Raw genomic sequence first — 25,187 nt, 5'->3', positions numbered from 1 at the left:
CTATGCTTTAGCAAACTATGTCACCCCCGTTCCCTCATCTATAAAATCAAGATAACGAACCTCATACATGACCGGAGGTGGTGTACACAAAGCACTACGCATCTGCACCCGAGTAGCACCCAACATACATTCACTGTGTTATTAAGCCTGGGATATGGGAGACACCTGCATAAAAAAGGTGTTTGCAAAAACCCACGCCTTCCACGACCAAGGCCAAGGGCCCAGAGGCGGGAACTCTCAGAGGATCTGGGGCTGCGCGGTGGGGCGGGGCTCCCACAGGTGTGCCAACAGGGCTGCCATCTGTCACACACTCTCCTCCATGCCTGAGGGGCTCGGGAGGAGGCCCAGACAGGGCGGGGTGGGCAGGGTGGGGCTCAGCTCCTCTGACTTCCCTGCCCCTCAGAAACCACCTGTGAGGGGCAGTTCCAAGCGAAGGCAAGGCACTGGCTGAGATTCAAAAGGCATTTTACTGCCCCTTGTCCTTTGAAGAGGCCTTTCTTTAAATTAGGACTGGCAGTCATGGTGCCCCAAGCCCCCACATCTACCAGACACCAGCTGTTGCCCCAGAAGAGAAAGTTGCTTCATTGGATGGAGAAATGTTTTCTAAATATGGCCTCAGGTTAGTCTAAGCCTATTTCATCCTCTAGGAAAGGAGAGGGTGGCCATGAACGAGAGAGAGAGAGAGGCTGTGCAGGCAGGGCAGGTGGGTGATGGTGGGGCCCCCGGGGCCCACAGAGCTCCCCTGCTCCAGAAGAGCCCCACCACTGAACCAGGAGCCGTGGAGGGATCGTCTTCCCTGCTACAAAGGGCCCCGTTCAAGCCTGGAGCAGCCTGGGTTCTCACAGGTGCTATTCACCTGGGGGGGCCAGGGAGAAGAAGCGCTTCATTCATCCTCAACCACCCTTCCCCCAGGGCTGGGAAACACCAACAAAAGGCAGGATGCCCGGCCTCCCTTCTCAGCCCATCTTAGGCGTCACCAGGCTCCCAGGTGTCCCTGGCCTCAGCAGTCCCAGTCCCGCTGTTGGGATCTTTACTGGCCACGTGCACCTGCACCTGGGAAGGTGGACCCGGAAGTTTGCCTGCCGAGTGGGCTGAGACCCTGAAAGGCCCAGTCCTTCCCCCAGTGCTTTCCCTTCACCTGCTGAAGTGTCCCAACTCATCTTTCTTGCGTAGCCTGATTCCCACCAGGGTCAGACAGCTCTGGGAGGCTCCTCCCTCCCTGCTCCAGTTCCAGGCTCTCTGCAGTGGGGCTGGGCAGGTGGGACCAGGGCCAGCCAACCCCTCCCTCTGCACAGCGGCCCAGCTAAGAAGAGCCGATTAAGTCCAAGGTTAACTAACTACTGACAGTGCCACTCAGAGCGCAGGTGGGGGGTGGGGAGAGTCTACACATAATTTACCCAATGGGAACCTCTTGATAGGTGTCTCCATGTAATTTTTGGCTAACATAACTGTCTTTTTTTGTCTTTCTCTCAATAACTATAAACTCCTTCCTGGAAAACGAAGTTACAGAGAAGGGCAGAGCAACTCACTCTAAGGCTGAACATAAATTACCTGTAGGTAGAATGGGCTATCGTGTGAGGTAGTGAGTTCCCCAGTGCCAGAGGTATACAAGCAAAGGCTGGACAAGCCTTTTTCAGATGTCTCAGAGGGGACTCACATCTGGCTACTAGGGCTGTTAGACAACCTCCAACATCTCTTCCAACACCAAGATTTAATGACGTCAGTTGTGCCATCAGCCCCCATATTCAATAAACCTCGTAGCGCTGAGCACCCAGTGAAACTCTTTGAAAAGGAAACAGACATGGTGAGTCCATGTAAGCAGAAAAAAAGAAGATCTAAAATGGGATGACGAAGGGCGGAAATGAAAAATTCTAGAAAATGCTTCCAAGGCAAAAATTCCTAAAGCAGAAATGATTTCAGCTTCCAAACTTGAATATACAGCTGAACACCAATAAATCTTTCATTTCTAGGATGATGGAAGGGACCAATACTCTGTTTAGACTTTTGTTTCAAGCATTCTATGACCACTACCGTCACACAGGATGTTGGGGAGTCTAGGGTGCCCAGGGTGCTCAGGGTCTGCTCAAGAGCATGGGGGGGTCACCTCTGAAGACTGCTGGTTTCAGCCCAACCTAGGATGATATTTGGGACCTCCAGGTCAAAAGAGGGGCTCACCATTCCTACAGACATGTCAGCTGGGCTGGGTAGATCTGGAAGCTCTTCCAAACCCTGAGCTCCACTCCACATCATAGACAATTCAACTAGCCAACACGGCGTTTTCACCTATCCTTAGGAAGCCTCCTTGGGGAGGGCGGGTCCCAGCAGCAGAGTCCACATGATGTGGGGAAAACAGTCAGTGCACCCAGCTCTGTGCGAGTAACTCAGCTCACATGCCAAACTATTAAAAATTTTTATTGTTTTTTTTCTCCAACAGATATATTTTTAGTTGAAATATGAAGCCACAGCAACATTTTCACTTTCCTTCTTCAGAAGATGAGACAGATCAGGGCCACCACAGTTACAAGAGGGAGGCCCATGACCTTGGCAAGGACAGGCTGGGGCAGGAACACACCATCAGCCGGGACACGGACCCTTCATGAGAGCTACAGGTACAAGGAGAGGGAGCAGCCGGCCACACCGGCACTGACGTCTGTTAACAGATATACCACATGGGGCCAGGGCAGAGACTGAAAAACACTCGCGTTTCCCCAGGGGCTCAGCTGGAGCTGCAGGCCACTGAGCTGGGAGTGTGCATGTGCGAGTCTGAGTTTGTGTACTTATACACGCGTGTGCACGTGCCCTGCCCCTGAGAGGAAGATGATCTCAGGCCCCTGCTGGGGTCCCCCACAGCCTCTTCAGGTTAACGATCAGCCAACTGATGTGGCCAATATGTGGAGGACATGAGTGTCTAGGTTGTGACACTCTGGTTCTCCTCTGGGCAAGGCTCAGAGGAAGCTCAGAGTACAACGACCACTCACCGTGGAGCCTTCCAGGGCTTGGGCCTAGGGCACGCTGGCGTTCACTCCTATGCTCCACGACAGCCCCAAGCCCTGAGAAGGGGGAGATTTGACTCTTGAGAATTTTCTCCTGGCTCTGGGTACCTGGGGCAGGAAGGAGGCCTCAGGCATTTACTGTCTCCCTGAGGTCCACACCTTCCTCCAACTCCACACCCAGATTCTGTTCCCGTGAGAGATGCAGGAAGCAGGGCAGGCTGCCTCCAGGGGAGGAAGGAGGCTAGGTGGGAGGACTTGGGGTTCCTGCAGCCCTTCAAAGACCACTTCCCTGCAATGTGTTTTGGGGGGCCTGGGTTGAGGGCCAGCCTGGTGGGATCTGTTCAGTGAAGGATCAGCTAGCTGTCCCAGTGGGCACTTCATAAATAATGCCTGTCACTTCCAGGCAGCTGTGGAGAGAGACCCATCTGAGGGCAGTCTGGTCAGGACCCACTGCTCCAGCAGCAGACACCTCCAGAGGAGGCTGGGGGAGGTTGGGGACGAAGGGGGTGTTTGGAACCAGAGGCCTCCTGGGCCTGGTGAGCCAAGCTGAAGCCTCTGCGTGGGTTCTAGGCTCCCAGGCAGAGACCTCTGCCATGTTTTGGGGTCTCACAGCTGGGAGCAGCTCCTTCCCTTTACAGGCGGAGCCCCCAGATGAGGCCTCAGGAAGTAGCCTATGGAAGGAATGGCTGAAAGGATAGAGCCACCCAGCGCCTACTCGTCTGCTCAGCACAGGCAGGCTGGGGGAGCTGGACGGATGGCGTGTGAGCGATTCCATTCTCACCAAGGGAAGCTGGATGCTTGCCAACTCATGGAAGTGATGCACATAAATCCTGGCCAATGGTCACCTCTAAGCTCTGGGCTGCTAGATCAGTACAACACAGACTTCCTCGGGGGCCCTGTTTTCCATCTGCGGATCTTGCTTGGGGGTCCTCGTGGTCCCCATGCTGGTGGAGCCGGGCATGGTCATTAAAGCAAATGCATTTTCCAGGTGAACCCTGGGGCTGGAGAGGGCCTGCAGGCAGCAGAGGGGGAGCCCATGACAACGGGAGTCATGGGTGAGCCAATGGGAAACCAAACGCACATACCGAAGGCCAATCGAATGCAAACACAAACAAAACACGTGAAAGCAGCAGTAAGCTCTTTGTGTAATAAATATTGCAAAGCGCACTTGGTTTCTTTTTTCTTTCTTTTTTTCAAGTCAAATATAACAACCAACGTCCCAAACCCTGTTTTCGACATTCAAAAGGGAGAAGCTGTTGCTGATCAGCAGGACACCTGCAGCCAATCAAAGAAAAAAAATCGTTTCCCATTAGCCTGCCAATCAAGATCCTTTTCCAGTTTAAGCAGCCAATCGGACCTCTTCACATTCCTAAAAAGTGACCTAAATAAAGCACCAGAGCTCGGAGAGCTTCCTGGGAAGCCATACACCGAGGCGCAAATTTTTTTAAAAAATAAGAGTCAGAAATAAAAATAAAAAGGTTTCCGTTGGTCAAGATTTAAAAATAAAAAGGTTTCTTCCCGCAGCCAATCATGAGTCCGTCCCTTCAAGCCAATCGTAACTGCACCACTGGTGTCTCCCTCGATGATGCTGAGTGGCCGTGAGGCGGGACGGGAAGGGGTGGGGTGGTGGGTGGGGGGTAGGGAAGATGACCTCTGCCACTCAGCCGGTGAGGTCCACACAGATCTCTTGGCCCTTGCCAGCTTCCAGAGTGTTCCAAGGGGTTCACAGCTACTGCCTCCGGTCCTCCGTCTCCGACCTGGAAAATGCCATCACCACATCCTCTGCACCTGCAGACCAGGGGAAAAGAACTGCTGCTGGAGGGCCGCGGATACTGGGCTGCCATCTGGGATGAGGCAAGGAGGCTGCGGCACCCGGGGACAGTCCCCTGGAGCGGGGTGCCTTCTGAGAACAAGGTGCTTCCGGGGAAGCCCACCTGCCCTCGGGGCCTCCCCGACAGCCTGACCAGGGCGCGCCAGCAACCCTGCTGGAGGGCTCAGGGCTGTGGGCTGCAGGGGTGCGGCTCAGAGGCTTCTCAAGGCTACAGAGTGAAGAGGTGGGCATGACAGGAACCTAGGCTGCTGTCCTGGAGCAGGGCTCTGCTTGTGACGCTTGCTCCAACGTCACCAAAGCTGGGGCCCTTGAGAACTTCCCTCTTCCTTTTTAAGACTCTTGTTTTGATCTTGCTCATTGTGATTTCTAATATTCATCCCTTTTTGCCCAAACCTAACACCTGCTCAAAGGAGCGTGGCCAGGCCCATCCCCAGCCTGCTGCAGGGCCGGCTCCTATGCAGACGGATAACGGCTGTAATCTTTTCATTGTTATTTTTAATGGTGGACTTGAGGATTACAGTCCAGGCACTCATGAAATCACTTCCTTTGTCTTGTTTTCCATAAGACAGGCTCTGACCTGCAGCCAGAAAAGGCAGGAAGGAGGAGGGAGAGAGCTTGAGATGCTGACCTGCCTCCTCGACCCGAAGCTGCTGGGGAAGGAAGGACTGAGTGGCAGACCCTGCAGGGCAGGTGAGGTGACCAGCAGGTCCCACCCCGCCTCCCGGGCCCGCGCCCTGCCTGGCTTCTGCCGCTTTCCCCCCTTTTTCTAAATTTAGGCCGGTTCTTGGTTGCTTCCTGAACGTTAACAGTCGGCTGCAGTGCCTTTCAGACATACTTCTCTCCTGTTCCGCTGGAGGAATTCTCCCCGGGAGGGAAGGGTGGGAACAGCAGGCACGGGAAAGGCCACCAAGGGGTGGGCGGTGAGGGGGCATGCAGTGGAGCTGCTGGCATGTGAGACGGAGTCAGGGAGTGGTCGGATTCCACCCCCTACCCTGGGCCCGGTGTTGGCCATCTCTGTCCCCACCCCAGGGCATCTCCCCTTCCCACTGGCAGCCTCCTACTGATCTCCTTCCTGGCTGCCCTGCCACGTGGAAGCGCGGAGGAGGCACCCGGCCGTGGGCGCTGCAGGAGGAGGGCCCGTCCACAAGGATGTAACACTACAGACACGTGCCTTCAGTTTGGCACCAGAGCACCAAGGTGCTGCCAAGGAAGCTAACCCTGCTGCATGCACCCCCCTGCCCTGATGGCATTCTGCTGTTACTAACACAACCTCTATTCCTGAAAAGGGGAATAAACTTCTAGAAAGGAGCTCAACTTGTCTGATTTCTTGGGATGGGGTTCCTTTGCTTGGGAATCCCTACAAATCCTTCCCCTGCCTTCTCAGGAACATTCTGTTCTCGCCTCAGTCCTCAGTCCTCGGACCACGCAATATCACTGCAGGCAGAATTTTCCTAGCAACCACAGGATCCAAGATTACATCATACCCTGCATGGCAGCTGAGCTGGTTACCTAACAGATGCCGGCTTCTCCCAAGTGCCGCCTCTCCAGCTCGCTTATCAGGAAAGGGCTGGAGGGAGACCGTGAAAGGTGAGTTGTCAGCAAAAATGCAATGAACAGTGGCAGCCCACTCACTTCCTTCCTTGCCTGCCTCATGGGCTTTCTCACAGGGACCTGGGGCCTCTGTACTGAGCTGCAGGCACAAAAGTAGCACTGGCTGCCCTAGGAGGGAACAGTGAGTCTGCAGAGGGAACGGCCCACTGGCTCCTTGGAGGAGCCCAGACCCAAGGGCTGCCCAGTGTGTGTACCTGGGCGACACTGAGAGGTGGAGAAAGAAGTCTCCTCAAGGTCATGCAGTGACTGCAATGACTATTTAACAAGACACCTGAGGCAGCGCCACACTGCCAGCTGGTCACCCCATCCCCAGCTGGGGTGGGGAAGGCTGGGAATCCACGGCTCCCATTTACAGAGCCTCCCATTCAGCTGCTGGAGCCGGGTGCAGACAGGAACCACAGAGCTGCTGCCCATTCGTGCTCTGTTGTTCTTACAGGACGTGCTGTTTTCCAGGCCTCACCATCAAGGATCTGTGTTCCTTTGGGGCCGAAGAGGGAACAGGCCCTTCCTGACCTGTCCTTATCACTGGTTGGCTGGGAACTTGTCTTTCAACAAGGGCCTGCCTGTGCGACCTCGAGGTGAGGCTGCTGCCCCTCCCGCTCCTCTTCTCCATGGAATTTGGGCCACTTACCTAATGGGGAGGGCAACCTGTTCAGGTACTTATGATCCAGCCTCTTAGAGCTTCAGAGCCAGGAGGGATCTCCAAGGTTGACCCTCATGGTCCCTCCTTCTCCTTTAAACACCAGTATATGGTGGCTTCCTTGGACACTCTCACTGTCCTGGAAACATGGGGCTCGCAATGGGAAGATGCTGCAGAGAAGTCAGTGGGCCTAGCCCACCGCCTCCGGGCTGTCAGCCAGGCTTACTGCCCCCTTTTACGCATGAGACTGGTCCACACCATTGGTACCTCTGCTGACACTGTCTGGAAATGGGCTCAGAGCTTCTGCTTGTCCTTCCCCCCTGGATGCGGAGAGCACAGGAGGTGGGGAAGAAGCCGATTAGTCTCTCCTCTTCCACACTCTCTGACCCGTTAAAAGATAAAGAAAGGCAAAACCAGACAGAGGCATCACAAGCAAAGAGAACTACAGACCAGTGTCTTATGAATACAGACATTCATGACACCTATGATATGCAAAAATGCTCACAACTACTAGCAAACTGAATACAGCAACATAAAAAAGGATTATACACTTAGACACCGTGACATTTATCCCAGGAATGCAAAGTTGGTTTAATATCCCAAAATCAATTAATGTAACATCCTATCAATAGGAAAAAGGACCAAAAAAATCATATAATCATCTGAATAGACACAGAAAACACATCTGACAAAATTCAATACTCGCTTATGATAAAACACCCAGCACGCTAGGAATAAAAGGGAACTTTCTCAATCTGATAAAGGGCATTTAATAGAAACTCACAGATACCATCATCCTCACTGGTGAAAGACTGAAAGCTCTCCCTGCTTCAAGATTAGAGCCAAGAAAACAATGTCCACTCTCACCATTTCTATTCAATATTGTGTTGAAGATTCTATCCAGGGCAATTTGGCAAGAAAGAGACATAAAAGGCATCCAAATTGGAAATGAAGAAGTAAAACTCTGTTTGTAGATGATGTGGACCTTATGTAAAGAAAATCCTAAGAAACCCATTAAAAAAACTATTAGTCCTAATAAATAACTTAAAGTTGCAGGGTATAAGATCAATATACAAAAATCATTTGTATTTCTATACACTAGCAATCAATGACCTGAAAGTGAAATTAAGAAAACAATTTCATTTACAGTAACATCAAAAATAATAAAATACTTAGGAATAAATTTAACAAACCAAGTGTGAAATTTGTGCTCTAAAAAATATAAAACATCATTGTTCAAAACATCACTGAATGAGATTCAACACAATTTCTATCAAAATCCCAGCAGCCTTTTTTGCAGAAATTGACAAGCTGCTCCTAAAATTCATTTGGAAACACAAAGGATCCAGAATAGCCAAAATAATCTTGAGAAAGAAGAACAAGGTTGGACCCACACTTTTGGATTTTAAAACTTACTACAAAGCTACAGTAAACAAGACTGGGTGGAACTGGCATAGATCAGTGAAACAGAATAAAGAATCCAGAAATAAACCCTCCCATTTATGGTCAATTAAGTTTTCACAAAGGTTTTTGTGGTTCAACAGGAGATAACTGAACAAATGGTGCTGGGACAACTGGATATTCACATGAAAAGGATGAAGTTGGACCCTTGCCACACACCATATACAAATATCAACTCAAAATGGACCAATGACCTAAATATAAGAGCTAAAGTTATAAAACTCTTAGAAGAAAACACAGGAGTAAATCTTCATGACCTTGGGTTAGGAAATGGTTCCTTAGATATGACACCCAAAGCACAAGCAACAAAAAATATAGATAAATTGGGCTTTATCAAAGTTAAATGCTTTTATGCTTCAAAAAATACTGTCAAAAAAGTGAAAAGACAAGCCACAAGATGGGAGAAAACATCTGGTAAGGGACTTATATCTAGCATATATAAATAACACAACTCAATAATAGTAAAAAGCAAACAATCCAATTTTCAAAATAGGCAAAGAACGTGAAGAAACATTTCTCCAAAGAAGATGTATGAATGGTCAACAAGAGCATGAAAAGATGCTCAACATCATCAGTCATTATGAAAATGCAAATCAAAACCACAATGAAACATCATTTCATACCGACTAGACAGCTGGGATCCAAAAGACAGACAATGACAAGCACTGGCAAGGATGTGGAGAAACTGGAACCTCAGATGTTACTGGTGGAACATCAAATGGTACAGCCTCCAGTCCTGCTCCACCCGCAGCCTTCCTCATCTCAGCCGATGGCACCTCCATCCCCTGGTTGCTCAGGTCAAAAACCCTGGGGTCTTCCCAGTTCCCCTCTCTCTCCAACACACTCCACATACAACACATCAGCAAATCTTGCTGACTCTACTTTTAAAAGGTATCCTGAATACATGACGACTTCCTCTACCACCACCCTGGTCCAGGCCACCACAACCCCTCAACTTGCCTCCTGTACTCTCTGTTCCTGGTCTCCCCACTCTGGCCCCTAATGGCCCACTCTCCACACAGCAGTCAGACCTTGCCACTTCTTTGCACAAAACTCTCCAAAGGCAGCTTATTGCAAGATATCTCATCATACTTAAGGTAAACTCCAAACTCCACATCATGGCCACAAGACCCTGCATGATGGCCTCTGGCTGCCTCTTTACCCTCTTTTATACACCCCCTCCCACCCCTCAATCCACTGCAGCCATATGGGCCTCCCGGCTGTCCTTCAGGCACAGGAACTTGCACTGCAGGGCCTTTGCACCTGCTATTTCCTTTGCCTCAGTGCTGTTTCCCAAACCCATCTCACAGCTCTCACACCTCATGCCATTCTCTGTGCAAAATCACCTCCTCAGGCCCTCCCTGACCACAGCTCCTACACCATTATTTATAGGATGCCTTACATCATTCACAGGATGAACTGTTACAGATGAGGAGCCTGAAGCTCAAAGAGACGAAGCAACTTAGTGAATCAGAGGCAGAGGGAGGACCCGACGCAGACTCTGTGGACCACTCTGCATCATGCGCTTTGTCGTTTCCCAGAAGAAGGAAATAATGGTCCTGCTCCAGTCACCCCAGCACGGGGGCCGCTCAGGCCTCCCAGCAGAGGCTGCACCAGTTCACCCAACCCTGTTAGAGTGGAACCGAGACCCAGGATTTAGAAAGCAACACCAACGCAGCCCCGGGATGCCTTGGAGAAAATTCAACATGGAATTCAGAAGGCCAACCAGGAGAAGCCCAGAGCCCAGACCCCTGCCCCGTGCCCTGGCCTAATGCTCTGCCAGGTGTCCCCTGTCCCATGGTTCATCTGCCACGGAAAGCAGGGCCAAGGCACTGGTGAGGACACAGCTCTCTGAACCAGCGCAGGGCACCCAGTGGGCCATCCCATCCCACATCCCATGCCAGCTTGGCCCCTTTAATGGAGTTCAGTCAAGTGACTGGGGAGAGAAAAATGACAAATATTCAGGAGCTTAGAAAAGGGAAGCTGGCCCCTAGCCGGGGGCGGGAGAGAGACAATGGGGTCACTGGTCTGTTTGCAAGCTCAGGATGAATTCACACCAGCAGACTCGAAAGCCCAGCGCAGGCTCCACACAGCAGCACCACCCTCGGCCCGCATCCCGGCTCACTGAAGGGGATCAGCACGTTGCCATCAGGAAGCCAGCTCACCACAGGGTGCTGCGGCACAGGGGGCAGGGAGCAGTGGTTTGGAGAAAGGCCCCAGGGATGAAAAAGAACAGGAAAAAGGAACAAGGAGGTGGCTGCAGCCCTGATGCGGATGGATGGAGCAAGGGGACACACGACCTCTATTTCTCCGACCTGGCTGGGGAAAATCCTAGCGGAGTCTCTCGCCCTCTTCCAGGAAAGGCACAGACCTGGAGCCCACGTGGAGCTGGCTCAGCTCCCAGGGCAGACGAGGACTGCTCCTGACACCACCCTCCCTCTCTCTCCAGGAGGGACCTGCAGGGAGAGAGACCAGGTGGCGGGAAGGAAAGGACAGGCCTCCTGGGGGCTGTGATATGCTGCCAGTGCGGCTCCTGCCTACATCCCACCGAAGCACCAGGCTGCAGGGGAACAGGCTGCAGAGAGCTTGTCCAGCTCCTGCAAAGTCCGGCTCGGATTGCTCAAAGGTGGCTGGAAGGAGAAAACAGCCCTGAGGGTAAATCCTCCCCAAGAAACTGACAAACCCTGGTTCAGCTTCCAAAGGCTTCCAGCTCCAGGGCCCCGCAGTTCAGGACACAGCCCTGTACAGGTGTCACCAGAGAAGGGGGGACTCCCAGCACCAGCATCAGCCACAGCTGGGGACACCCACATCACCCGGTGCAGCCATGGGTCCTCCCAGCCTCTCTGAGATGCTCGCACCCATCACTGACTGGAGATACCCAGGAGACTCCATGCTGGGCTCCGGGGTCTTGTGGCTCCTGACCTTCTGAGGGGCCCAACCCTCCTAATGAGGTAAATGCTTGGGGCCTGAAATACTCAGAAATACAGCCCTGACAGCCTAGCGTCTCCCAGCTCCTGCTAGAGATGGGAGACAGCATAGGAAGTTAACTTTGGCCAAAGTTCTTGAAAACCGTCCGGGAGACCCAACCTGCCAAGCCCGGGTCACCCTCCCCGCACGGCCGACCAGCGCAGAGGCAACACAACCACATGCTCCAAAGCGTCCGGGGTAATTCCCGTTCCTGATGTCTGTCCCTTCTCTGACCACATGATTTTTGGTGTTGGTACTTCCTCCTTGTCCCCTCAGCTCATTATCTTGCTGTTAATACCAACTAGCACCTGCTGCTTGGTTACCCAAACTGCGGGCTCAGCTACCAGTCTGGGGAGGTGAGCCAGGCAGCAAGGCTCCTGGAAAAACAGGTCCCCGCCACTCCTCCAAGGGCGAGAGTTTCCACTGGGATGAGGCTCGGGCACCAGCTGGGACTAGGCCTTCCCCCAGACAAACCCAGACCCGCTGGGTGGCACGTGCTGTTTTTAGCAGCCATGGCCTAGGGACCCGGGGGTTCTATACATCTCAGCTCTGATGCCCAAAGTTCCCAGGGGATGGCTTTTACCAGAGACAGCATGACACTGGTTGCCATGGGGACAGTGCCCTGGATCCACCAAGGTCTCAGCAGCCAAAGCAGCCTCCAGGCTCGATGGCGCCTACTGGGCTCCAGGCTGACAACCACATCATCAGGCACTGGGGCTGCCAGAAGGTGGGGCACGTCGGCCAAGACATGGGGGCAGCCCCTGGCAGGGGTACTGGGCCTCCTGACAGGCCGATAAGGGCCTCTCCAGGCATGGGCTCCCTTGCTGGATCCTGGTACCGGGGCCTGAGTGTCACCGTGCCTACTCGTGTGACACAGGGCAAGTCCCTGCACGTCCCCCTACATCTACAAAACACCTGTTCCACCCATCGGACTGACCAGGATAACGTCCGCAGCAGAAAGCATCACAAACAGCACCTTGTGGGGTCATGACTTGGGGTTCTATCACACCTACTCTGCTCTAGTCCCATGCTCCCCCAAACCCACCTCACCTCCTCCCACACCCCCACTGGGCCCAACACACCCATCCCACCTGTGGGGTTTGGTTTCCCAGGTGAGGTACCCACTGTCCTCGCTCAATTTTCTCAGCTCGCCAAAATGCAAGCTCTCCTAGACCACCGAGCTTGGCTGTGCAGAGAAGGGACTGAACCTGGGAGGCACGAGCGGATCCCTCCAGGGGTCAGGAAGGGCCAGGTCTTGACCTAAAGTCCTGGCATCTTGTCAAATTCTGCTGGGCATCACAACCACCCTGGTGGCCTGTTTCAAATGCAGATTCCCTGGCTCACTTGGCAGACACTCTCATTCAGCAGGGCTGGGCTGGGGCCTGGAACCTGCATTTTAAGCAAGTACTCTTGGTGACTCCGATGCGGTGGTCTGTGGCCCACACTCCGAGAACTCAGTGCTACAGATGGTCCCACCCCTGAGCTGCTGTCCCTTCCTGGCCAACGTTCTGAAAGTGACATCTGTTCGGCTTCCATCTCCCCAGCCCTCGGCAATCTGCCTCCAGCCAGGACCCACAGAAACTGTTTTGGGAGAAGTCACCACTTAATTATGAGCCCAGGGGGCCCTGAAGACGACCTGGCAACCCCTCTGCGTTCCCCTGCTGGCCTCAGAGCTGCGCTCAGGGGGTTCCCACCCCTCTCACCCTGCCCACTTTCCCTGGGGGCCTCACCCACACCCAATCCTCCAATCTGCTCCCTCCTGGCATCTGGGCTCTGACCTCACCCCCATCCCCCCACAGACACCTACCACTGGGAGCTCCTCCTCCTACCTCCCCATTGCAGCTGCTCAGACCAGGAGCCCCGTCCATGGGGCCCTCACCTCAAACCCCATCCCCACCTGCTCAGCTGTCCTGCCTCTGAAGTCATGCACATCACCTCACACAGGACACCGCCGTGACCTCCCGGCTGTCTCCCTGCCTCAGCCTCTGCCCTGTGACCTCGCCCCAGCACACAATCCACCAGCCCGGCCATCCCTCCCCTTCAAGCCCTGGTGACCCTCTGCGGTCTCATCTCTGGAAGAAACTGTCCAGAGCCTGTCTGCCTTTCCGGGCACTCACCACCCACACCAGCACCTTAGGGGAACCCAGAGACACCTGACACTCGCCCCTGCTGGGTAGGCTCCAGGGAATCCCTTGGCTTGCGCCCTCCTCCTCCCCGCTGTCCACATGCACTCCTGGGCATCCTTCAAGACCCGGGCACAGCACCTTTTCTCTGGGGCTTTCTAGGTGAGTTCCCTTCCCTCAGGGTTTGCTATCCTGTGATCGGTGCCCAAAGCTTTTTATGTGTTAGTTCCTGTTTCTGTCTGCTATCCTGGGTCGGCAGCTCAAGGCCGGGGCTGCCGCCTGGCACCCAAATCAACAGGTTCACACGAGGGTGCCTGTGCCTCCGCCAGCCCGAGGGGCCGTGGACGCTCTTCTCCAGGACAGAGGGGCACACGGCCTAGGGGGCCTCAGCTCTCAGGTCTATACAACAGAACCCGTCACTGGGGTGAAAAGGGGTCAAAGTCGCCCTTTACAGACGAGAACCAGATGCCGAACTGACCATCGGGCCCTGCTGGTGGAGCACGCTCCTGACCCTTCCTTGGGTTTTTTTTTTTCTGTGACACAAGTTATCACATACCAAGTCCTTTTGGTTGATTTTTCAGTTGGATTCAGGGTATGTGTGACTTTTTGGTTTAATTTTGTTGTTACTAGGTTACAGGTAATTCTCATGTAAGTGTTGATTAAAGTTAAAAGATATTAGCTTCCCATCCCACCAACTGGAACTCTCCCGGGCCTGACTGCAATTTCAGTCCAGAGCTGGTGATCACCTGGAGCCTCTGGGAGACGCCTCGGAGCAGCACATGGGCGGGGGGGGGGGGGGGTCCCCCGAAACCCCAGCAGGTGGTCCATGTGGTGCAGAGGCCCTGCAGAGGGGGGAGCCTCTTCCAGGACTCGACCCCTGAGTCTCAACCTACACAGGGATCTGAGGTACCCCCTCTCCGTGCCAGTCGGACCTCGGGCCGAACGTGAGACTGTGAGCCCAGCACAGACCCTGGCTGGCCCCACGGGGCTCCTGACACGATGTACTAACAGCTACGTGGAAGGAAAGATCGCAGGCAGTTCGGAAGCGAGAAGGAACCCAGGCAGGCCCCGGGAGGGGTCAGGGGGCGGCATGGAGGAAGAGAAAGAGCAGAGGCTGGGGGAGTGTGGGAGAATTCCCGGAAGAAGGTGGCTGTGAAATGGAGAAGGTGGTGCCAGCACTGCCACCCGAGGGCTGCAGGGAGGGTCAAGCGGGGTGACGAGCAGAGGGGTACCCAGCTCGGTCCCCAGGAGCGCGGTGTGATGGGCGGGCCGTTTCCTCAGGCCGCTGGCTCCCTGCTGGGTTGCCCATGACCACAGCTATTTTAACAAGGTTCTCAGTGTAACCCTGAGACCAAATGACCTATTTTAGGCTCTCTGGCAGCATACCCTGAGCCCGCAGCCGTGGCTTCCAAGGGGAAAAGCTAGCAGGGCTCAGGGACCGCCCAGCTGGCTCAGGCTGGGGACCTTCCCTGGAAAGTCTCTTCGAGAAAGAGTGTCATCAGACCTGAGGAGCCACAGTGCCAGCATCACAGTTCCCAGGGCCAAGAAGTGGGGAAGAGAAAGGACAGAAGCTTCCTTAACAAAAGGGGCCACACCTAGATGGGGTCGCTCCAGTCCTGGGACAGCGGGACAAGGGTCTATATGGAGCTCAGCACGAGGATGCCAGTTCTGCAGGCCACTCTGCAGGGTGCACTAGGGGCCTGGAACTGGCGCTCACTGGGCACCCATCCCCTGTGCAGTGCTGGCACAGGGAGAGACCCGGAGCTTGCAAAGAACCAGCATGTTCAAAGGCACCTGTAGGTGAAGGGCCTAGAATAACGAGGCAGCAGGAAACCCTTCCAATTTTTTGATGCCCTCCTGAAATAGTATGTTAACTGCCTAAATCACACTCAGGTAAAGCACTGTTCTGATAAAAAATGCATATGGCCTGGGGGGAGGGCACAGCTCAGTGGTAGAGTGCATGCATAGCATGCACAAGGTCCTGGGTTCAATCCCCAGTACCTCCACTTAAAAAAAAGAATAATAAACAAACAAACAAACAAAACATGCATGGCCTATAAGCCACTCCCAGATGTTCTTTGTTTGCCACACCCGGGACCCACATGACCCGTTTTATGGCCGTGAGCGTGTTACTTAACCTTTCAGGGCCCATTTTCTCATCGTGGGCATCAGACAGCACCTACCTCCTCACAGGGCCATCGTGAGAATTCACTGGGATAACGTGTGCTACTTAACACGGAACCTGGCATGTAGTAGGAGCTCAATAAACGTTTGCTACTATTGTAATTAATAGCAGAAATGAGGAACAAATGTCCAGCAGTAAAGGATGGCTCAAAAAACCCTGGCACAGCCAAACAGCTGCGTATCACGTGATTGCTAAAATGCTTTCCTGAAAATTGCTCAAGGACATGGTAAAATTATCATAAGTGAAAAATGGATATCAAAAGGGATATCAAAGTGTTCACACTGTATGGTCTCAGTTTTATAACGGAAATACATGCATATTTTTAAAAGGCTGATGGGGAATGAACACAAGGTAACAGTGATTCTAGCTATGTGGCAGGAGTCAATTAGCTAAGTTTTTCTGCTATTTCTGTCTTTCCCAATGACTTTCCACAGTGACTATGCGTTACTTTACAGCCGGGGAAAACGACTGATAACGTGACGGAGAGAACAGAACCGACAGTAAGGAAGGAATGAACGCAGTGTTCTGCTGAGCCTGCTCTGGAAGCTACGGCCCTCCTCCCCTGAGCCTGCAGCTGGGCCTTCTCAGCCAGGCGACCTTCCCAGAGCAGCACTGATTTCCTCTGGTTCAAAGAATACACAGAAGAGCAGGGGGAGGGTATAGCTCAGTGGTAGAGCACATGCTTTGCATGCACTAGGTCCTGGGTTCAATCCTCAGTACCTCCATTTATTATTAAATAAATTATTAAATAAACCTAATTCCCTCTACCATCCCCCCCCCCAAAAAGAAGAGCAAGAAGAGCAGTGTATGACGAGGGGAAGAAGGTGCTCCAGGGGGATGAGCAGAGAGAGGTAGAAGGTGGAGGGGGAAAGAGAGAAGGAGATGGGTGGGGAGATTAAGATGGCTCAGAGCAGCAGAGGCCAGGCAGGCCCACTGTTCAGTTCACACTGGGGAGCCACTGGGCCCTCTGCTGGAACCATTCAGTGAGTCCCAGAGGTGCAGGTCCATGCACTCCAGCGCCTGCCTGGACCCGGCAGATACTGAACATGTTCACCAAGGGAAGAATGGGGTTGGGGGAGGCCAGGAGACTTGGACACGGGGCGAAGGGCAGGACCACAGTGAGCGAGAAGTTCCAGCCCACAATCCTACCTGGATCTGGGGAGGGCAAACAATGCTCCCAGTACCAGACCCCTCCAGCCCCAGAGGGGAAGCATGTGCGGGTCTAGAGTTGGTGGGTAGAATCCCAGGACCAATGCCAAGCTCTGACCTGTTGGTGGGGAGACCTAGGCCCCCTACTGACAGCAGCTCCAACAGGAGGAGAGCACGGGCATTTGCTGAGAGACAGTGCCACCTAGTGGCAGGAGGCACTAATGCCAGGTTTCTATGGGACCATGGTGCCCATCATACCCCCTGCTCCTAAGCCTTTCTGTGCCTTTCATGCTGGGGTCTCTTGCATTGGAAGCAATGATCCACGGCTTTTGCCACCCGGGCAGCACCTGAGCCTGTGACAGAAACTCTCCCTGTAGCATCAGCTGAGGTCAGCTCTGCCAGTGGAGAAGGGTGGTCAGGCTAGAATTTTAGCCGAGACCCATTTGGCTCCATGGCATGGGCAGAAATATAGGGTCCTGCTCTCAGGCTTGTACTTCCATAGTGGGAGAGACGGAACTGACAGCTGTTTTGTTTTGATTGTGTGTTTGCTTGTAGTGTCTTTAGGCACAAAGAAAATACAGGAGCTCTTCCCAGCACCACCACCCCTTCCCTCTCGACCCCCGACTCCAGGGGAATTCTCCCTCAGGCCTTTCTGCAGCCCACGTCTTCCTGTGAGGTTCAGGTCAGAGGTGACCGTGGGGGTGAGGGGCAGGCTGAAGGGCACTCTGTAGCAGAGAACCATCTCCCCAGAGATTCTCCCCCAGCTCCAGGTTCAGTTCCAGGAGTCTGTTCCCTGGAGAGAGACTATCTGAAGCCAGCCTGGCTGTCTGGATGCCCCACACCCAAGGGGGCGTGGCTTCCAGGGCCCACGAAATGACACCCACATGCCCATGGCTCCCTCCTGACCGCTCAGCAGTTTCAAGCCAGGTGAGGTCACCATGACCTCCTTAAACAATTTAACAGAGCTCGTTTTTATTTTCAGTTGTCAGTGTAGCTAAGCAAGATGAAGAGTTCTCTTAAGAATACTTCAAAAAACTTCCCCTTAAATTATAAAATAAATGTATGTGCAACATTAAAAAATTAGTTTTACCAAAATGTGTGACTTGGAAAGTGGAAGTGCCTTACGTAGTTCTACCCTTCATCAAAATTTCCTATCAACAGGCCAGGATACACTCTTTCAGCTTTTTCTGTTCTCTACAAGGACATGCATGAGTGTGTGTGCTCCGGAGGGGGGGGAGGGTATATGTGGTGGTGTCTTCTACACTGACATACAGCTGTATAGCTTATTTTGACTTTTTCTATTAAGAGCATTCTACGAGAGGCATTCTTACCACCGCAGCTCAAATTCAGGTTAACGCAGTGACCCAAGACTAGGAGGGGAGGAAAGGAGATGCTCCAGGGACTCAGAAGCCTGAGGGTTTCAGGTGGATATGGTTCAGGACCAGGGAGCAGGGACCCATGATAAAACCCAAATCAGCCCTGGAAGAGAAAAGACCTCTCCCCAGAAAATATCCCAGCAGGAGGGCAGGGGCAGACTCCACACCCCTCATCTCCTCCGCAGCCGGCTGACGGTGCACTTGGGACAGAACAGGCTGCGGCATGAGTGTGGCCTGGGCAAGCTGTGCACGGCCAGCGGCTGTCCCCGGGAGCTGCCCACGCCACTAGAACACCCTGTACATTTCTGCTGAGTCAGGTGCACAGGCCGGGTCACACCCAGCGTCAGAGCACGGGAACCGGGCACCGGGCCAGGGCAGAGCCCTGCAACATCCAGAACAAGGGTAGCCTCAGGAAAAGCAGCCCCATGCGCAAGACCTGCCCTCCCCCATGGCCTCCGGGACCAGCGGACACGCTCGTCAGCACTCTGCCCCTGGGAGCCCACTCCCGCCAGGCAGCCCACCAGCCGCACTAATGGCCAGTGATTCCAACCAAGCATAGTAAGAACCAAAGGAAAGGCCTAGATGGAGGTGGTGGTCAGGATATGGGGCCACAGGGTCAGCAGGATAAGCCTTCTGGAAAGGGAGAGCCCCATTAAGGGTCTAGCAGCTTCCTGGACAGACACCAATGAAGTCAGCTCTGGACTCGGGCTGCAGGTTTGCACCTTGGGCCCCCTGGTAACCGGCTGCAGTGACTTACTGCTTCTGAAGCCCAGCTTCCTTGCCTGCTAAGTAGAAATGAAACAGCTGGTAGCTACCTATGGTTAAATGAAACGCTGTGGACCAAGCACTTCGCCCAAGTCTCCCAGACAATAAACACCCCATCTTACCCACTACTATTATAATGATTGGCTGAGGGTACTCAAAAAAGAAAGAACTCCCTTGGGCACATGAAGACCTCTGGGGCCAAGGGGGCCACCTCCCTGGGCACAGCCAGGAACACAATTGTCCCATGTAGCCTGTGCCCAGGCCAGGTCTTAGCACACAAGACCTGGCCCTGAACTGGATCCTGGGTGGGGAGGGGTCAGGCCAAAGGCTAAAGAAATGCAAACACCAGAGACTCTGCAGTGACAGGGCCCCCAGACACCTCTAGTTCTTGCCTCCCCCAGGGCTAGAAAGGGATCCCACCGTGGCCAGACTGGGTCCTTGGCTCCCACGTGGGGAAGGAGAAGAGGCCAGCCTGGAGGCCCTGGATGTTCCCCAGGGTCCAAGTCTAGAGGCAGCCGCCACCTGGGGCTCAGCTCTGTGGGTGGGAGGGGGTGGCAGCCCCTCCTCATCCGCCCAAATCTCTCTCCCATGGACTCCCCATCTAGAAGGGCTGGAGCTATGTTCTCTGAGAAAGCACCACCGAGTGTCCCTGGGAAGGGTGCGGCCGGCTGCGCGGGCCCCCCACTCACCCTGGTCGATGGAGTGCTGGGGCAGCTGGCTGAGCTGGCTGTTGACCACCCCCGCGTAGGTGCGCAGGAACTCCTCCTCGCTGGCCGTCAGCTGCAGGGGGACAGAGCTGTGGGTGAGGGGCCGTGCACCGCCCCCCAAGGCACCTGCCCAGAGCCGCTCAGTCCCCAAGGGGTGCCTCCTCCACTGCTCCCCAGGTCTCTATTCTCGTGATTGGACCTTTCGGTTTGGGGGTGAGCACCACCACCCACCCACCTCCCTCCCACCTCTGAAACCTGGTCCATGGGGCCCACAGGCCTTGCCACTCAACCAGATCTGAGATGGATTCCAGCGCAGTGCAGGGCCAGTGGGAAGACGCCAGCGCTGCTCCAAGAGCCTGCCCTCCCTCCCCTTTGGGAAGCGCCCTGCACATCTGCTGCCCTCTCAGCGCCCATCCTGCCCCTGGATGCTCCTGGCAGAGAAGATTCTCAGGCAGTGGGAGAGGGAAGGAAAGGAAGGTCAAGGCCTGTAGAACTCTAACCCATCTGGCCATACTTGGCACAGGGAGGTGGGAAGACTGTCCCAGCAGGGCCTCCAGAACTGGCCTGAACTGGCTACGAAACCAAACCAGAGGCCCAGCACCCCCTCCCCAGACCACGGCTGCCACGTTAGGTGGCTACAGCCCCTCTGCCCTGCCTGTATCAGGCACCCTGCCTAGGGGGCCTGCTCCTTGGCACCCGCAAGGCACTCACGTTGGAGCCCATCTTCCTCAGCATGAGCAGCACTCGGACCTTCTGCTGAATGTACATCTCCTCCGGACTCTTCCCGGGCGCCCCCTCGCGGTTCATCCCCTGGCCAGCTCTGGAGACTCCTGCGGAGTGAGGAGAAGTGTGGCGGGGGTGTCAGGACCAGACAGACCCACAGACATCGGGGAGCTAGGTGGGAGTCATCAGGCAGCCCACAATGCTTTAGGGTCTTGTTTTTGAGACCCCAGAGCAGGTGGCTCCTCCCTCGCCACCCTGGCCCCATATGGCCAGACTGAGCAGCTAGACCCCGGAGCAGGCGCTGGTGGCCAGCCCCCTCTGTGCATGGGGCTGTCGGGCCCCGGGAGCCTGGGCTGACTCAGACTTCTGGGTAGATCTACCTTCTATCCACCCGCTCAGCAAGGCTCCTGCTGCGAGCCCAGGAGATGTGCTGCATGAAGCCCAAAGTGTCCCCAGCTTTCAAAGCAAGCAACTTCCACAAGCTGCAAAGTGACATGATTAGAGGCAGCAGGCTGGGGCCTGTCGCTGGACAAACTGTGGGATCAGTACCCAGCCCCCAAACACTAAGACAGCTCCCTCTGCAAAAGTCCCTGACGAGTTCAGGAGGCCAGCTCCTGGGCTGGGCTCCAAGGAGTCCCTCGATGGGGACAGTGAGCCCGCGGCTGTGGACACAGACACTCACCAGGGTTCACTGCCGCCGCCCTCACAAGCCCACCCACCTGTCACAGGGTGGCTCCTGAAGGCAGCAGCTGTGTCCAGGTGCAGCGGGGACCCAACCTGCAGAAAGATCCCAGGAGAGAAGTCCCAGGGTCTCCTCCCTTCAGGAGGAGCCGGTGGGGAGGAAGCAAGCGTGGAGGGGTTTGGGTTAGGGTTACACACTTGTAACTCCTGGATGAGTCAGAAATAACGCAGCAGCTGGTGGGGGTGGAGCCTCAGCAACCCTGGTGCCAAGGAGCTGCACTCGGAGGACCAAGGGAACTGGGCTGGCGGGCCAAGGACGCTCCTCACACCGTCCATCCCTCAGGGGCCAGCCAGCCCTGGACCAGCAGGCTTTCTCAGGCAAAGGGAGGGCTCAGAAATGTGCCAGAGCCCTGGGTAGCAGCCTCCCTGGAGGCTCCTGTCAACCGCTGTCCCCATAAGGCAACAGGGGCTCTGGCCCTAAAAGCCCACACAATAGGGCAAGACGCAGATGGAGCGGCCGGGTGCCTGACAAGGTGCTGTCCCCTTGCAGGGCCCTCCTCTCCACCACCAAAGCCCAGGCTCCCTCCTCTACTGTCTGCTCCCCTGACACCTCCTCTGGGCTCAGAAAAGAGCCAATTAACAACTGGTAACCGGGAGGGAGGGGTGAGCCATCCCCCAGGGCCAGGTGCTCAAGGCCAGCTGAATGTCCTAACTTCCCAGCGCAGCTGAGTGGGGAAGCTCGGTTCTGGGCTATCACCTCCCCTCCTGCTGACCCCCTCTCACTTCCTCCCACTCCACCACCCCACACAGGGAGCCAGAATGGTCTTTTAATAAACCCAGAACAGATGACATCCCTCTCCACTTGAACCTACCCTAGAACACATTTCGTGTCCTCGCCAGGACCCCGCACAGCCGGCCTGGCCTCTCTCTCCTCACTCCTCCCCTTGCCGCTCTGCCCCACTGGCCCCCAGTGTTTCTAGATCATTCCAAGAAGCCCCTTCCCCAGCAGCCTTTGCACTGGGTGTCCCCAGGCCTGGAACTGACTTCTTTCCATCTTGCTTAGATGCCTTCCCAGGGAGCCTTCCCTAACTGCACGACCAAAGCAGGTTCTGGGACCCACCCAGGCCCTCTTGGGCATGTAGCCCTGTCTCGTCCCAGTTTCTGAAGGCCCCTGCTGGGGCGCCTGCTCACTGTTTTCTGCACCCGCCTGGAGGGCCAGGGCTGCGTCTGCCTCACAGGCCCAGTGCTCCCACAGCCCAGCACCGTGCCTGGCAGGCTGAAGGGAGTGTCCAGACAGGCTGTGGTAACCGGGTTTCCCCTCTACAATAGCTACATCACTTAAGGCTCAATGAAGTCCCGAATCCAGTCTCCATAACCAAACTTATTTTTTCAAAGACTCTCATTCCTGAGTCATTTGTGTGCCTTCAGCTGTCATGTTTTGCAAAGTCCATCTAGGATGCTCCATGAAGCCTTCACACTGAGAGTTAGTGCTTCCAGGAGTAAAAATTGGATTCTGTCCTGTGTCAAAGCTCAGTTTGCTCTCTCCTTGTGGAAGACAAGGGACTGGCCACTAGGTGTCACCACACACAAAAGAACTGGAGCTCCAGCACCGTTCCCCCCAACACAAGCCCCCAACAGGCCCCTCTGGTTCAAGGCTTTATTGTGACCCTACTGTCACAAACCACATCCCAGTCCCAGAGCAAGCTTGTTCCCTCATGCAGGGGCAGCTCTACCCAGGCAAGGATATGCATCTGGTTTTGCTGTGCATCCCAGGACCAGGGATCCTGGCCTCAGGGAGGTTGGGAGCCCCTTCCTCGCTGTCCTTTCCTAATCAGCCAAGTGTCCTTCAACAGAGGTATGAGGGCTCAGAACCAACAGGGGAGAGACTGTGTGTGTGTGTGTGTGTGTGTGTGTGTGTGTGTGTGTGTGTACACGTGTGAATCATTTTACATGGGCTCTACTTCATGGAACTTTGCTCTTCCCAAATCTTACCCTTGGTGCCCCATACAGATAGGTGCTGCTCCAGTTTCTACCACTGTAGCCTCACTATTCCAGGGGACCTGCCTCCCACACTCATGCTGTGATCACTGGGGGGCCCCACACACCCAGCTGTGGGCCTGGGGTCTTTGGGGCCAGGTCACTTCCACTTCACACTTTCCTGGCAGAGACGGGTTCTTACACGGTTTCTCCTTGCCTTGGGGAGACTCCTGCCACTGCTGAAAATTCTGGTCTTCTAGCGTTCTCTGAGCTCTAGTTTGAGATGGTCCCGCCCTGACGGAGGAACACCCAGGGCTGGGTCTGGGGCAGATTGTGGACCAGGACCACATTCCTGCCCTTCACACTCCAATCTGGGTGGACCGGGACGTTGTGACTGGTTTACATAATTCCGTCCTAAACAGAACCTGCATCAGGGGTGCCAAGGTGAAGGAAATAACTGAAGAGAATAAATCATAATTGACCTAAACAGCACAGACGGTCCAGTTGCTGGTATGCCACAAGCGGATTAAAGTGTGTTTGCGTTTGGTGCCTATCCAAGCAAACATGCTATTAAGTTTTCATCGCAATTTTGACACACATCAGATTAACTTCACTTGAGAATTTTTACTCTCCCCTGTAGGGATCAAGAACTGCTCTCAAAAAAAAGAAAAAAATCGTCTAGGAAAAAAAAAAAACTGGTCTCCACTAAAATGTGTTTGAATTGCATGAGTCCAAACTACAAAGAATTTAGACACACTAATTATGCATTCAGTCCTCAGCCTCTGGAGCCAAAGGTAACGATGCTTCTCAGTTATGGTCTCCAGGCTACCCCCTCAACACCCCATTCACCTAAGATGGTGGCGCTTCCATTCTAAACCCCAAGAAAACCCCTCAATGTCACCTGCCCAGGTCAGAGACAGATCTGCTCCCTCTCTGGAGATACAGCATTCTGGAAGCTAACCAGGGAAAGGCATACGTGAGCCAAAAACCAGAAACTGGATAGAAACAGGCAACTATCAACTAACTATCCAAATGAATGGCGACGGGAATGTGGCTATAGATACGGCGACGGGAATGTGGCTATAGATACATTATGTCACAGACATGCACGTGTTGCGTGAAAAGTGGGCGTGACTCCAGAAAATACACTTGATCTTGGACAAATGCAATTAAGGGAAACTGAGGTACATACATTCACTGCAGACACACAGATGTATCCATCCCCACCAGATACACACTTCTGTTGGCTTTGAGACCACATCTCAGTTGAAAGAAGGTTGGCTGGTAAAGGACAGTGAGGAAGGGGTTCCCAACCACTGGGAAGGACCCATACAAAGCGACAAATGTGGCCCTCGGCCTGGGAGGCCACATTGCGCTCTCTGGGAGGCATCGAGGTCATCCAGAAGGTACCCTGCTCCCACCCAGGGATTAGAGGGACCTAATCTCTATGCCCACGAGCTCCAGCTTGGAAGCAGCTGATCTCACTTTGAGAGAATCAGGAGGTGGTGCGGGAGGGACTGGAGATCGGGGCATGCAGCAGTCAGACCCCTTCTGATAAACAGCTTTGAAAGCTGGCCTCCCACTGACAGGCCCGAGGGGCCCCGAACACAAACACAGCCACCTGCCCTCATTTTTATTTATAAACTTGAAGCTAATGTTAACACCCATATTTATATAAATTGGAATATACCTTCCTACTCATGGTGGTCTAGGCACCTGCTTGGAAAATGCTGAGCAACTGTGGGCTGGGCCAGACAGCGGGGGACCTTTAGATACACAAGCCCTCTCTGCCCCATGGGTCCCAGCACTTGCCTTTTGTTTTGTCCATTTTTTAAAAATTGTGATATATTATAAATGCTCATGTTTTAAAATGTACCTTTAAATTTGTGCAATCATCATGCTGCACGAAAATACAATATAATTGTGCAATTCATAGAGCTTATATGAAAAATCCAGACTGCACACACCTTAACAGCCTAAAAGGCATCAGTAGCACCA

General features: G+C 54.1%; 1 protein-coding gene across 4 annotated transcripts in view; it reads right to left on the bottom strand.

The window, feature by feature from the left end:
• Window positions 1-2,396: 2,396 nt before the first annotated feature.
• CTNNBIP1 (catenin beta interacting protein 1) overlaps window positions 2,397-25,187 on the bottom strand; it is a 44,299-nt gene continuing 21,508 nt past the window's right edge. For 2 of the 4 annotated variants that reach the window (XM_074377468.1, XM_074377465.1), the window contains 3 exons: window positions 20,520-20,638; window positions 19,791-19,881; window positions 2,397-4,781 (listed from right to left, as the gene is read on the bottom strand). In XM_074377468.1, the coding sequence (XP_074233569.1) occupies window positions 4,723-4,781; window positions 19,791-19,881; window positions 20,520-20,615 (246 nt within the window). In that variant the 5' untranslated portion in view covers window positions 20,616-20,638 and the 3' untranslated portion in view covers window positions 2,397-4,722. The other 2 variants (XM_074377466.1, XM_074377467.1) reach the window with 2 other exon arrangements.

Source organism: Camelus bactrianus, chromosome 13, assembly GCF_048773025.1.
Source record: "Camelus bactrianus isolate YW-2024 breed Bactrian camel chromosome 13, ASM4877302v1, whole genome shotgun sequence".
Taxonomy (NCBI): Eukaryota; Metazoa; Chordata; class Mammalia; order Artiodactyla; family Camelidae; genus Camelus; species Camelus bactrianus.
The sequence above is the reverse complement of the archived record's forward strand: the minus strand, read 5'-3'. Positions and strand labels throughout refer to the sequence as shown.